General features: G+C 34.9%; 2 protein-coding genes and 1 long non-coding RNA gene across 4 annotated transcripts in view; 2 read left to right on the top strand and 1 right to left on the bottom strand.

Moving 5' to 3' along the window:
* Positions 1-5,102, bottom strand: part of LOC107705271 (gamma-aminobutyric acid receptor subunit rho-3-like) — a 26,556-nt gene extending 21,454 nt beyond the window's left edge. Inside the window, exon 1 of the mRNA XM_016508499.1 lies at positions 4,906-5,102. The gene's annotated coding sequence lies outside the window, so the exon portion shown is untranslated. The remainder of the gene's footprint in view (positions 1-4,905) is intronic.
* On the top strand, positions 3,258-6,054 carry LOC107705184 (uncharacterized). Its single transcript, XM_016508364.1, has 5 exons — positions 3,258-3,582; positions 3,786-4,181; positions 5,290-5,388; positions 5,482-5,541; positions 5,912-6,054. The coding sequence occupies exons 1-5, from the start codon at positions 3,258-3,260 to the stop codon at positions 5,983-5,985; spliced, it is 954 nt and encodes a 317-aa protein (XP_016363850.1). The 3' UTR covers positions 5,986-6,054.
* A 4,668-nt stretch (positions 6,055-10,722) lies between these two features.
* LOC107705270 (uncharacterized) overlaps positions 10,723-13,597 on the top strand; it is a 7,514-nt gene continuing 4,639 nt past the window's right edge. The window contains exons 1-4 of one of the 2 annotated variants that reach the window (XR_001636056.1): positions 10,723-10,856; positions 11,315-11,596; positions 11,745-11,835; positions 12,508-12,603. This is a non-coding gene — a long non-coding RNA (uncharacterized LOC107705270). The remainder of the gene's footprint in view (positions 10,857-11,314; positions 11,597-11,744; positions 11,836-12,507; positions 12,604-13,597) is intronic. The other variant, XR_001636057.1, reaches the window with a different exon arrangement.

Raw genomic sequence — 13,597 nt, 5'->3', positions numbered from 1 at the left:
ACGCTAATATCGTTATCTTTATAGTTATCTTTATAGTTATCGCTCTTGGTGTGAACGGGGCTTAAGGCACACCTGTGCAATAATCATTCTGTCTAATCAGCATCTTGATATGCCTCACCTGTGAGGTGGATGGATTATCTTGGCAAAGGAGAAGTGCTCACTAACACAGATTTAGACAGATTTGTGAACAATATTTGAGAGAAATAGGCCTTTTGTGTACGTAGAAAAAGTCTTAGATCTTTGAGTTCAGCTCATGAAAAATGGGGGCAAAAACAAAAGTGTTGCGTTTATAATTTTGTTCAGTATATATACAATTACTTATCACATAGTACAGTTGCATATAATCTGCCACAGAATCCCTGTCAGATAGATAAATAAATAAATAAATTATATTATTATTATTATTATTATTATTATTATTCCAAATGTGGGACAAACAAAATGTGTCCTACAAACTACCATAGACACCTGGCCAGGAAATGAATAAATGCAAGAATATTTTATATATTTTATATCCCCAACAACACAAAGCATAGGGTTTGTGCTTCTAAAGCTTTAAAAATGTTAAAAAATAAAATAAAATTGCCACAGTAATCATGACTTGAAAATGATAATGACACCAGAAACAACAAAAACAACAAATGAATCTGTCATTCCAGCCCCTATCCAGTCAGTGAGCTTGGAGACAACACGTCTCAGTGGTTTTGAGGAAGTCATATGCTCCAGTCAAGATGTCTACCCTGCTCCCCGTGTAAACCTGTTCACAGAGCCAGCCAGTCTACCTGATTCCTTCCAACCCTTCACACACAAAACGGCTGACAAACAAGGCCTGTACTCGGTGGAGAGCAAGCTCAAGAAGCTGAAAGATCTGACCTACATCTGCCTCGTCCAATCATTCTACAGGTCTCAGACATGGAGAGCATCACTGCAGGAGAAAGGTTTGATCTCATCGAGTCAACTCATGTCTGGACGCGTTACATTGCATTTCATCATCATTATTATTACATGACATTGCATCACCAAATATTTCCGTGACCGGCCAAACAATTACATGCAGATGAGAGAATATCATGTATCACAATGTCTCTGACCTTTTCAAATGGCACCTAGATACTATTTTAACCAATTTTCAAATAAACAGAAATATTCAGCGTGGAAGGTCAGGACTTCATCATCCCTTGTGTGGCCCCATGGAACCTGCAGAACTTCACACTGACATGGTCCTTCATCAAAGAAAACAAGTCCTCAACTATCTACACCTATGCCAGCCTCACAGAGAGGAGCTCAAGCGTTTGGAAGGACAAAGTGTGACTGGTGACCCCCAGGGGTCGAGGTGGAGACGGCTCACTGCAGCTACACAACCTGCTGAGACTAGAGCACACTGGAACCTCAACCTTCACCTGCATCCTCTCTGCTCACCAGACCAAACATGAGGTCCATACGAGAGTCAACATCACACAGACCAAACATGAGGTCCATACAAAGGTCAGCAACATAGAGGCCAAACATAAAGACAATACAAGAGTCAACATCACACTAAAGCCTGATGAGAGCATGTTATACCCTGTAAACCACCATCATTAACTTGCACAACATTTCTAACTTTAAAAATGAAGTTAAAATCACAAACAACAGTATTTCCCTTTTTAAAGAAGCATATAGTTCTGAGTCTGACTCTGAAATCCAAAACACTCTTTATGCAATTAACTATCTTACGTTTTGGCAAATTGGTGGCTAATTTGTACCAGTTCCATAGCAACTGTAAATGGCCTAATAAAGAACCATAATATTTGGCAAAGGATTATTTAATGAGAAAATTATTATTAATATGAATACATTTTATTATTTTTATGAAGACTAGATTATCATTGCTGCTGTTTTATAAAAGGGACATTTCTGTTCCACCTTTTCTGTTCTGCTGCACCTTTTAAGATCTGTTACTTAAAAAATATCTTATTTTATAAGAGTATATCAGACTTTCATAATTATGGTTAAGCAGTAGGCACTTTATTAAATACAACTTGATTATTTTCACAATGACAAATAAAATGAACATGATGGAACTCAACAAGAAGGCAATAAAAAGTTTAAATGCCATTGCTCAGTGAGTGATTTAGAGTTATGTTATGCTAGGGTTTCTCATTTAACTTTTACAATTTTGAATGTATCATTGAGGTCTCTGTAATTTTATGTTTACCCCATGTGACTACATAAAACAAATTGTACTTCTGAAGTGTAAAATGACATTGGTGATCAATGAAAAACATCGGAGCTGCATACTGCTTAATTTAAGCTTTAGCTCGATTTTTTTTAACGGTCTGTTTTTGTCTGGCTAAACATAAAACTATAAAAAATCCATATTTTACCTCGAGTTCTCTTTGGAGGATTGACAGCCCATATTTTCCTCTTCGAGCAAGCCAGGAACGTGTCCACTGTCGAGTTTTCTTTCTTTTTTTGCACTTTTCCGAGGACAACACAACCAGTACAAAACACGCAACTTCGGTATCCATTGCCGCTGTTGTTTACGGAAGTCAGGCTTCTTGATGACAGTACGCACGACGTCACGCAATGATTGGTCAGGAAGCAACGCGTAGTCTGGCATGTTTGGTACCCACGACACGACAAGATTTTATCCAGTCAAAATCGTGTAATCTGACACAGTGACTGTCGTAACCGACAAAAAAATTGTGTAGTCTGAACGGGGCTTAAGGCACACCTGTGCAATAATCATGCTGTCTAATCAGCATCTTGATATGCCGCACCTGTGAGGTGGATGGATTATCTCGGCAAAGGAGAAGTGCTCACTAACACAGATTTAGACAGATTTGTGAACAATATTTGAGAGAAATAGGCCTTTTGTGTACGTAGAAAAAGTCTTAGATCTTTGAGTTCAGCTCATGAAAAATGGGGGCAAAAACAAAAGTGTTGCGTTTATAATTTTGTTCAGTATATATACAATTACTTATCACATAGTACAGTTGCATATAATCTGCCACAGAATCCCTGTCAGATAGATAAATAAATAAATAAATTATATTATTATTATTATTATTATTATTATTATTCCAAATGTGGGACAAACAAAATGTGTCCTACAAACTACCATAGACACCTGGCCAGGAAATGAATAAATGCAAGAATATTTTATATATTTTATATCCCCAACAACACAAAGCATAGGGTTTGTGCTTCTAAAGCTTTAAAAATGTTAAAAAATAAAATAAAATTGCCACAGTAATCATGACTTGAAAATGATAATGACACCAGAAACAACAAAAACAACAAATGAATCTGTCATTCCAGCCCCTATCCAGTCAGTGAGCTTGGAGACAACACGTCTCAGTGGTTTTGAGGAAGTCATATGCTCCAGTCAAGATGTCTACCCTGCTCCCCGTGTAAACCTGTTCACAGAGCCAGCCAGTCTACCTGATTCCTTCCAACCCTTCACACACAAAACGGCTGACAAACAAGGCCTGTACTCGGTGGAGAGCAAGCTCAAGAAGCTGAAAGATCTGACCTACATCTGCCTCGTCCAATCATTCTACAGGTCTCAGACATGGAGAGCATCACTGCAGGAGAAAGGTTTGATCTCATCGAGTCAACTCATGTCTGGACGCGTTACATTGCATTTCATCATCATTATTATTACATGACATTGCATCACCAAATATTTCCGTGACCGGCCAAACAATTACATGCAGATGAGAGAATATCATGTATCACAATGTCTCTGACCTTTTCAAATGGCACCTAGATACTATTTTAACCAATTTTCAAATAAACAGAAATATTCAGCGTGGAAGGTCAGGACTTCATCATCCCTTGTGTGGCCCCATGGAACCTGCAGAACTTCACACTGACATGGTCCTTCATCAAAGAACACAAGTCCTCAACCATCTACACCTATGACAGCCGCACACAGCGGAGCTCCAGCGTTTGGAAGAAGGTGCGACTGGTGACTCCCAGGGGTCGAGGCGGAGACGGCTCACTACAGCTACACAACCCGCTGAGTCTAGAGCACACTGGAACCTACACCTGCATCCTCTCTGCTCACCAGACCAAACATGAGGTCCATACGAGAGTCAACATCACACAGACCAAACATGAGGTCCATACAAAGGTCAGCAACATAGAGGCCAAACATAAAGACAATACAAGAGTCAACATCACACTAAAGCCTGATGAGAGCATGTTATACCCTGTAAACCACCATCATTAACTTGCACAACATTTCTAACTTTAAAAATGAAGTTAAAATCACAAACAACAGTATTTCCCTTTTTAAAGAAGCATATAGTTCTGAGTCTGACTCTGAAATCCAAAACACTCTTTATGCAATTAACTATCTTACGTTTTGGCAAATTGGTGGCTAATTTGTACCAGTTCCATAGCAACTGTAAATGGCCTAATAAAGAACCATAATATTTGGCAAAGGATTATTTAATGAGAAAATTATTATTAATATGAATACATTTTATTATTTTTATGAAGACTAGATTATCATTGCTGCTGTTTTATAAAAGGGACATTTCTGTTCCACCTTTTCTGTTCTGCTGCACCTTTTAAGATCTGTTACTTAAAAAATATCTTATTTTATAAGAGTATATCAGACTTTCATAATTATGGTTAAGCAGTAGGCACTTTATTAAATACAACTTGATTATTTTCACAATGACAAATAAAATGAACATGATGGAACTCAACAAGAAGGCAATAAAAAGTTTAAATGCCATTGCTCAGTGAGTGATTTAGAGTTATGTTATGCTAGGGTTTCTCATTTAACTTTTACAATTTTGAATGTATCATTGAGGTCTCTGTAATTTTATCAAGCATTACTCTTTAACCAAATATGACCACACAATCACAGAATGAGTAAAAAAATAAAATAAAAACAGTTTTACTTACTAATGTTTGTGCTATTGTTTTCCCTCCAAAATCATGTCACTTCCTGTATGATGATGTCATTTAGGAAGTGGCTTTTAATTGTTAAGGGTATGCTAAAAATAAAATGGAAAGTGATATCAAGGTACTCTGGTGATGTTGAAGACACAGGAAAACCCTGTGAAATAGCTGCCAGTTGAAACTATAATAAAAATGAAAACAGGTTAAGTTTGAAACATGAAAGTCTCTTTAACAGTCTCTGGAACTTTGTTGGACGAATGCGTCAGTTAACTAAACAGCAAAGGGAGATGTTGCAATTTCATTCAGTTCTCTTGAAGACTATTTTTCAACTAACAAACTAATTTTCTTCACATTTCATTCACCACACAAATTGTGTCTGACGCGCAGAAAAACAACAGTCCGAGAGCTCCCCCCAGTGGTGGATTCCTGCTGCTGTGATCACAGGCCTTGCCGTCACTGCAATCATAGGAATTATAAAATGTAAAGGTATGGATTACCACAATTGCATGCATACATGCATAAATATTTGGAATATATTCTTAACATATTTGTGCAACAATTGTATCTTCTTCAAACCAGCTGGCTGTACAAAATCAAGTAAAACCCATGCAGAGGCTACAGAGATGCAACCAATCAGAGGTTTGTGTGTGGTAACAGCAGTGTTGGGGAGTAACTAGTTACATGTAACGGAATTACATAATTTAATTACAAAATAAAAGTAATTGTAATCAGTTACAGTTACTAAGAAAAAATGTGTAATTAAATTACAGTTACAGTTGAAAACATTAGAAATTTAGAAAAGTAATCAAAAAGTAATTAAATGTAATCAGTTACATTAGTTTAATAAAGTAATTGAAAAGTTACACTACTTATTATATTTTAAGTAGGGTAACTTGTAATCTGTAACCTATTACATTTCCAAAGTAACCTTCCCAACACTGGGTAACAGTTACATAATAAATACTCCTCATCTCACTGCATCATATTCACAGATCTCTATCCTTTACAGTGACTGTTGCAAACAGCAGAGCTGCATCTGAGGACACTTGCTTAACAGAAGAGATTGCCAACAGACCAACATGAGAATAGATGGGGGGAAAGTTTGTTTAAAACAGTTTGTTTCAAAGTGATTGATTTACTGCCCAGATAAAAGGAGAGACAAGAAGTATTTATTCATCATCATTATTATTATTATTATTTATATAGGAAATATGTGTCAGTACTTACAGTAATCAAGATATAAAAACAATCCAGTGTTGAATTTCTATTAATTTTTACTAACATGTATTTTTCTTATATGTACTTCTGAATTGGTTTTTTTATTCGCTCAAATAATGTTTTGAATTCTATGCATATTATCTGCTGAATTTACACATTAAAACTAAATGATTTTTAAATGTCTATCTGTATGGGAACATCTACTAAATGTCTTAAATGTAAATGTCATTTCTATTAAATATATGAATTATACATTTAAACAATTTTACTTAACCATAACAATTTATGTGAAATGCTCTATGTATCATAATTATATATACAACCTCCCAGCTCTGTCTTAATATTTTATTTGAAATCATCTACAGTTAAGTAGTTTCTTTTGTGATCAAATCTTAGGTGCTTTATTTTCAGTCATAATGGCAAGTAAAAGTAAATAATGGTTCTGTACAACTGTCAAGATAAAATAATTACATATCACTCCTGTTAGGCCTCTAAAAACCAGTTAAAATTATTTACAAAATATTCAAATTATTTATAATCATGATTGTGATATATGTGCTATATGTGTAAAATAATCTGTATTTCCATATAATTAGGGCTGTTTGTTTCTGTGATTCACTGCCATTTTTAAACTACAGCATGTATAGTTTACACACTGATATTCATGGAATGAGGTGAAGTTAAACTTTGGGTTCGTGAACACAGAAGGAGGGTTCTACATAAAACCAGTGTAGACTTAGTAAGACTTAAACTCCACAGATTACAATGAGGAGAAAAAGAATAGCAGTAGCTGAGGAGTAGTTGATCGACAGACTACATATTACATTCAAATCATTTTAAACGAAGTGAACATGAAGCTGTTTTTCTTGCTGTGGATTCTGCCTACAACTTTAGGAGGTAAGAAACCAAAATACCTACTGACATTTATTTACATGTCGCGGTATATGACCGCCTCAAAAGCTGTCTCAACTCATTAACTCAACTTCAAAAACAGACTGCCTCAAAACAGTCACATTAGCACCCCTGTGTCTTTTCAAAATAAATAATCACAAACTTGTTAATTAAATATTTAATTGTAACTTTAGTTGTAAAAATGTTTCTTTAACTTAACAGTACAGATACATTACACTAACCAAACTCCCATCAAGAGGTAACATTTCAACATTTTTACTATCTAGAATCTTTCAAACTCTTTTTATCTAATCAATCAAACAGACACAAAAGAAATAACTATAGCGGATAAAATGTGTTGAATGTGGTCGTAACACTTGAGACATTTAGAGAGATTTAACCCTAATTTTCTTCCATACAGGTGTAGGAACTGAAGTCATAAAAAAATATCCAGCATTAATATAGTTGATGCTGCTCCACCAACAGACCATATAAAATACCAAAAAATACAATTATTTTCAAAACATTAGCTAGAATTATGAACACACGATACTGACTGATGAATCTGTGGATAATCATCTTTCTATAAGTCATTAAGAAATTAGGATACTGTAATCTGAGAAATATGAGGCAATCGTGTGTATACATATTTCTTCACATTTGTGCAATTTTAGACTAAAATTATGTATGTTATGTAGCAAAGCACTGTGACCAAAAATAAATGGGAGTAAACGTGACTAAATATGTTCAGGTTTGTGTCTCGTTATTCTATTCGAAGTATCATTAACTACCGATTGATTTTGCATGCTTTTCCATTCCTGACAGAAATTAAGAATTATTACTGTCATTGTAACCAATTATTATTATACATAGTGGTCAATATTGAAGCTATTTAATCTATCTGATAATTCAAAGCTGAAGATCAAATCACAATCAGTATTGGCAAAAAAATAGCCTATATAGTCGATGCACATCTACCTCTTACTATTTTATTTAATATTATCTGCAGTTAAAAAAAGTTTCTTGTGTCCTAAAATCTCAAATTTTCAGTTTTCAATCATAACAAGTAAAAGTAAATAATGGTTCTGTACACCCATCAAGGTAAAAGAATTACATCACTCCTGTTAGGCCAGTTGGAGGCAGCACATTATTTACCATCATGATCTGGGCGTCTTGTGCAAGACAAACATGACCAGTGTGGCAACTCGTGAAGCCTTAATCTCCACAGAGGGTGTAGGCTACTGCAATGTGAAGAAATCATAATAGAATGTATCTGGTAGACAGACAACTTATTACCTTCAAATAGTTTTAAACTATGTGACTATGGAGCTGCTTTTCTTGCTGTGGATTCTGCCTGTAATCTTAGGAGGTAAGAAACCAAAATATCTACTGACATTTATTTATATGTCTGATATGTTTTTCAAAAACTGTCTCGACTCGTTAACTCAACCTCAAAATCAGACTGCCTCATACATACGTCTTGTCAAAAGAAATGACAATCAAATGTATTTGTAATTAAATGTTTAATTGTAACTTTAATTGCTAAAATGCTTATGTAACTTTATATTACATTAATGTCAAGACTTGAACTCTTATTTCTCAATAAAAAGAACAAGATAATTGTTACTATTCTCAGATACTAAAGACACACACACACACACACATATATATATATATATATATATATATATATATATATATACATTATATATTATATATTATTTTAATACTTTGATCCTACATCATGAATAGTATGAGTTAGAAACAATTTTGACTATTTAAACCACATTCTGCTGAAAGTAAACACATCAGTATAGCTTTACTCAGATTTGAACTTTGATACAAGTTAATGATTGCAGACTTGTTGGAATCACATGTTCTATTAAACCCAAAGCTGTTTTGCAAACTATGTTTTCACATATTTCTCAGTGGCCTCATGGAGGTCAGTTTATTTGTGATTTTATTTATATAAAAGGACAACACACACAACAGTACTGTACAGGGAAGCGTGAATGCTGGTTGAATATATACAGTAGGCCCACCTGTAGCTTAATATGACACTGTATGTTTGTGTGTTCATCACACAACTGTAATTTGCTGTTTTTACAGACACTCGTGTCACCTGTATCTATTCTGAGGAATGTATGTTACCTTGCACATCCACCCACCTTGATATCATCCACTGGTACAAGGATAAAAAAGCAGTGCATTCATTCTACCTCAATCAAGACCAGCTGGGCCATCAGCACGAGGACTACAAGGGGAGAACATCACTGTTGTCGGAATCTGAAATTAAAAATGGAAATGTATCACTCTTGATAAGAAACATCAGACTCCAAGATGAAGGCAGATACAGGTGCTACGCTGCTGATGAAAATGATGAGAAGCATATGGCTGTGTCTGTGTCAGTGGAAGGTAAGAGACAAAAATTCTGAAACTCTTACAAGATCCTTGACTTCTTTAAGAAAAAAAATAATTTCTAATCACAAATTGCTTTCTGGAATACTTCATTCTAATTGGTCAATCCCAACACCTATCCACTTGCGTCTTGTGCCCCATTTATCATTTTGTATCCACCTACTGAGCCTATAATGCATTTTTTATTATGGGTAGCATTGCTGGTTTGGGGAAGTTCCACACAAAAAGACTAAAACGAATTATTTCAAATCAAAAAGTTGCACTACAAATAATCCTTGTTTTTGATTGAATGATCTGTAAATTTCCCTCAAGTTCTGTTTTCAGACTTTAGGAGAATAACATAATGCTTGGTATTTTAATGTGACGTGATATAACAAGAATATCCATGGAAGAGCTCTTTTTAATCCACTGCATTCTTTTCTTCCTGGTTATTTTCTTTTTTCCTTTGTATTCTGCTGTAACAATATGAAAATGGTCAACATATACTGCGTGTTTGTGGTCTGCTGTCCTTATTTAATTTATTATGTATCCCATGAATAATTCCCTGAAATGCACAAGAATCTCTCGTTTTTCTCCCAAAATCCTCACGTCTCTTTCCAGGTCTGTTTTCACACAGATGCTTTAAAATGTAATTGTTACGTAATATAGACATATGTTACTATTGTGATATTTAACATGTCCGTAATATGGCTGTGGGTAGAATCGAGCTTTATTGTATGTAATTTGTTAATGGTTTTACACTTTTAAATTTCCTTTTAATGATCGATTGTTGGAGATTGACTTAAAAAATGTCACCTTTATTGTATCCAGTTTTTGAAAGTGCTTATTGAACTATGCGTTCATAGAGTGAAACTTTTGCTGATTGTTTACAGTTTACTCTCATAATTCACACAAAGCATCATGGGGCGTAGGGAAAAGGTGGATTGAAAATGTCCTCAGATGACTTCAGTTTTAATAGCAGACCTACTGTAATATCGTTGCACTGTTCATCTTGCTGCTAAGCTAATTGTATTTTTAACTAAATTACTTGGACATAATCATAAAATAAAAACAAATATATAATACAATTCTAAAATTATTTAAACTGAAATCAATATATCATGTCATTGTCAACGTATTTATTTGGTGATTAGTAGGCTAATAAATCAGCCACGGTCATTATTTCAGAATCCACTTGGATTAAATAAAAAATATTTGAGTTCATATTTTAAACCTTGGTATTTGATTACAGTTAGACTAGACACATAACATATGCATTTTTGTAGAAAAAATAGTAATTGAAAATTAGAACACTGTCAGCCGAACAGAAGATGACCTGTTTACAGTGACAAGTCAACTTAAAGTGGATGTCATCAGCGATACATACACATATAACTGCTCCATAACTACTAAAAATACATGCTATACAGCTAGTCTGAAACAACAAGGTAAATCCACAGATTTTTGTATTGTGGTGTCACAGATAAGATGGGTAATAAATGAATCGCTGTTCTAGTTTCTTCTTCCTGTGATTTCCATTGAAGGGAATATCTGTTGAGAGAGATAAAACAAAACTCATGTGAAAATAAAGCTTATAAAGCTTACAGTGGCATGCGAAAGTTTGGGAACACCTTGCAGAATCTGTGAACATGTGAATAATTTCGCATTATTTCGGCTAGTAGTAGGGGACGGGGTTATTCTCATTCTGAAACATTTGACTGGGTAAAAAACTATAGCGCAGGATGAGTCATCAATGTTTTACGTTGATGTTATGGAAGAGAAAACACACATTTTAAAGTATAAAGTTACATTTTGAAGTACACAGCATATAATTCTAAAGAATGTGTGAAATATTTTAAATGTATATTGTATTTTTTTTTGTTATTATTATTTTTTTAATATTTAGCTGCTTCAGAACTCTCCGAGAATGAGTTCACTTTCGAATGTCCAGTCACTAAGGACTTCAACTACTCTCTCACCTTGAGTTTTTCCACCACCATCCTGAAATATGACAGCAAAACCTCTATGAAAGAAATCTCCGAGCAGTGGAGGGACAAGGTTATCTTTCATCCAGAAAATGGAACCATTAAACTCTCTCATCTTAATCAAGAGCAGCTGGGAACATACACATGTGAAAGCACTACAGCCCAGAACAGATACATTACACAAACCAAACTCCCATCGAGAGGTAACATTTCAAAATGTTTACTATCTAGAATCTTTCAAATTCTTTTTATCTAATCAATCAAACAGACACAAAAGAAATAACTAAAGCAGATAAAATGTGTTGAATGACATCATTCAAAGAGATTTAACGCTTATTACTTTCAATACAGGTGGAGAAATTGCCTACATAATTATCAGCATTATAGCAGCCATTATTATTATTACCATTGTTTTTGTTATAATTAGAAGAAATTACCAATGGTGAGTAAATTTATTTAGTTCTTCTACTGTTATATCATAATTGTATTTATGATTTTAAAATTAACCAAAACATCATCCAAAATGCTGGGACTATTACCATTATATTTCATGTCATTCTAATAAATCTACCTTCATTTTTAACTTTTAAACTCAAGACTGTAAGTCTTTTACCTCAACATGATAACCTGGAACTGAGCTCCGATCTTCACACTTCTTCAGGTGTAAAAACTCATCATTTTAAATGAATATAAAGTAGCATTGAAGTAGTTTAAGGAATTTGAGAATGAGTTCATTTTCAAATGTCCTGTCACCAAGGACTTCAACTACACTCTCTCCTTGAGTTTTTCCCACATACATATTGATATTACATATTGATTGTATCATTGAGATTCCTGTAATTTTATAAAACATGACTTGTATTTGAGTGAGACTAAAACAACGAATACCACACAATCATAGAAAGAGTCAAATCCAATTTGTACTTAATATTTGTGTGGTTGTTTTCCCTCCAAAATGATGTCACTTTGTGAATGATGATGTCATTAATGAAGTTAATGGAAAGTGAAAAATAACAAAATGCTGAAAAACAAAAAGACTTTAAAATACCATTGAGCTTTTTAAATACAAAATAATCTAATATTTCATTAACCACAACTTGTTTCTGACCTGCAGCAAAAAGACTGTCCAATTCAAGCTCCCTCCAGGTGTGAATTCCTGTTGCTGTGAGCCTTGCAACAGTCACAGCAATCATAAAAATAAAATGTAAAGGTAAGTAGTACCAGAATAACCATACTGTATATCTGTTGATCGTATAGTGGTTTTAATTATAAACTGTATCAAATTAAACTTCTGATGATCGTATAGTGTTTTTCTTAATCTAGTTTTAAGTAATTTGACACCATATGGACATCTCCATTCTCCAATGAAACATCAGTCATAGCAGACATCATAACCCATAGAAGATGAGTGAGTGACTGGAGTGTGCTGCAATATAACATTTAATGCTGTGAGTGTACTTAACAAGCATTCCCCAATGGAAGAATAGTCAACTTCCTTTTGTTCTATTTACAGAGTTTTTCATCTTTGTTGTAAATTTGGAAATTAAAGGCAGGGTATGTGATTTTTCAAAAACACTTTAGAAAACTGATTCGGGCCGAATAGCAAAACAAACTTGTAGCCAATCAGCAATAAGGGGCGTGTCTACTCGTGATGTGGAGGAGAGAGCTTTGAGTGCATCCATTAGCCGAGCGGAGCGACAGAAAGATAGAGATGGCGGATAAAAAAACAAAAGAGGAAAACGTCTGCAGAACGATAAGGCAAGAAGTAGGACCCGTGTAAATATCGGATCAGCTTTCCAGCGCTGGAGAGAACTCAAGGAGCGGAGGCCTGCGATCGGACGCCGAGGTTGCTTTGTTTCTTCTCAATAGGTGAGTAACACAGTGTCTACAACAGCTAAAGTCTGCCTACACTGGACGCGATCAAACGACCGTTGAAAACCATTTGAAATGTGTGTCAGCACGTCATAAATAGAACCCGGCAGCAGTTTTCTGTCGGGGATTTGTTGCGCCGCGCCGCGCCGCCACGTCCGTAGACACGGTGTAACATTGGTTTTGCTTTGTTTCACAGAACCAATCGTTGCCTGGGTTGCGTACGTATATGTGGGAGCTATCAAAATAGGGGCAAGACCCTTTTGGGGTAGGGCCGTGTTTGTTTTGGTGATTTCAAATATAAACATTGGCTACCAGAAATCACTTACCCCACC

This window comes from Sinocyclocheilus rhinocerous, unplaced genomic scaffold (genome assembly GCF_001515625.1).
Source record: "Sinocyclocheilus rhinocerous isolate Xijiao unplaced genomic scaffold, SAMN03320098_v1.1 scaffold594, whole genome shotgun sequence".
Taxonomy (NCBI): Eukaryota; Metazoa; Chordata; class Actinopteri; order Cypriniformes; family Cyprinidae; genus Sinocyclocheilus; species Sinocyclocheilus rhinocerous.
Note: the sequence above shows the minus strand (reverse complement) of the source record. Positions and strands in the feature narration are given on the sequence as shown.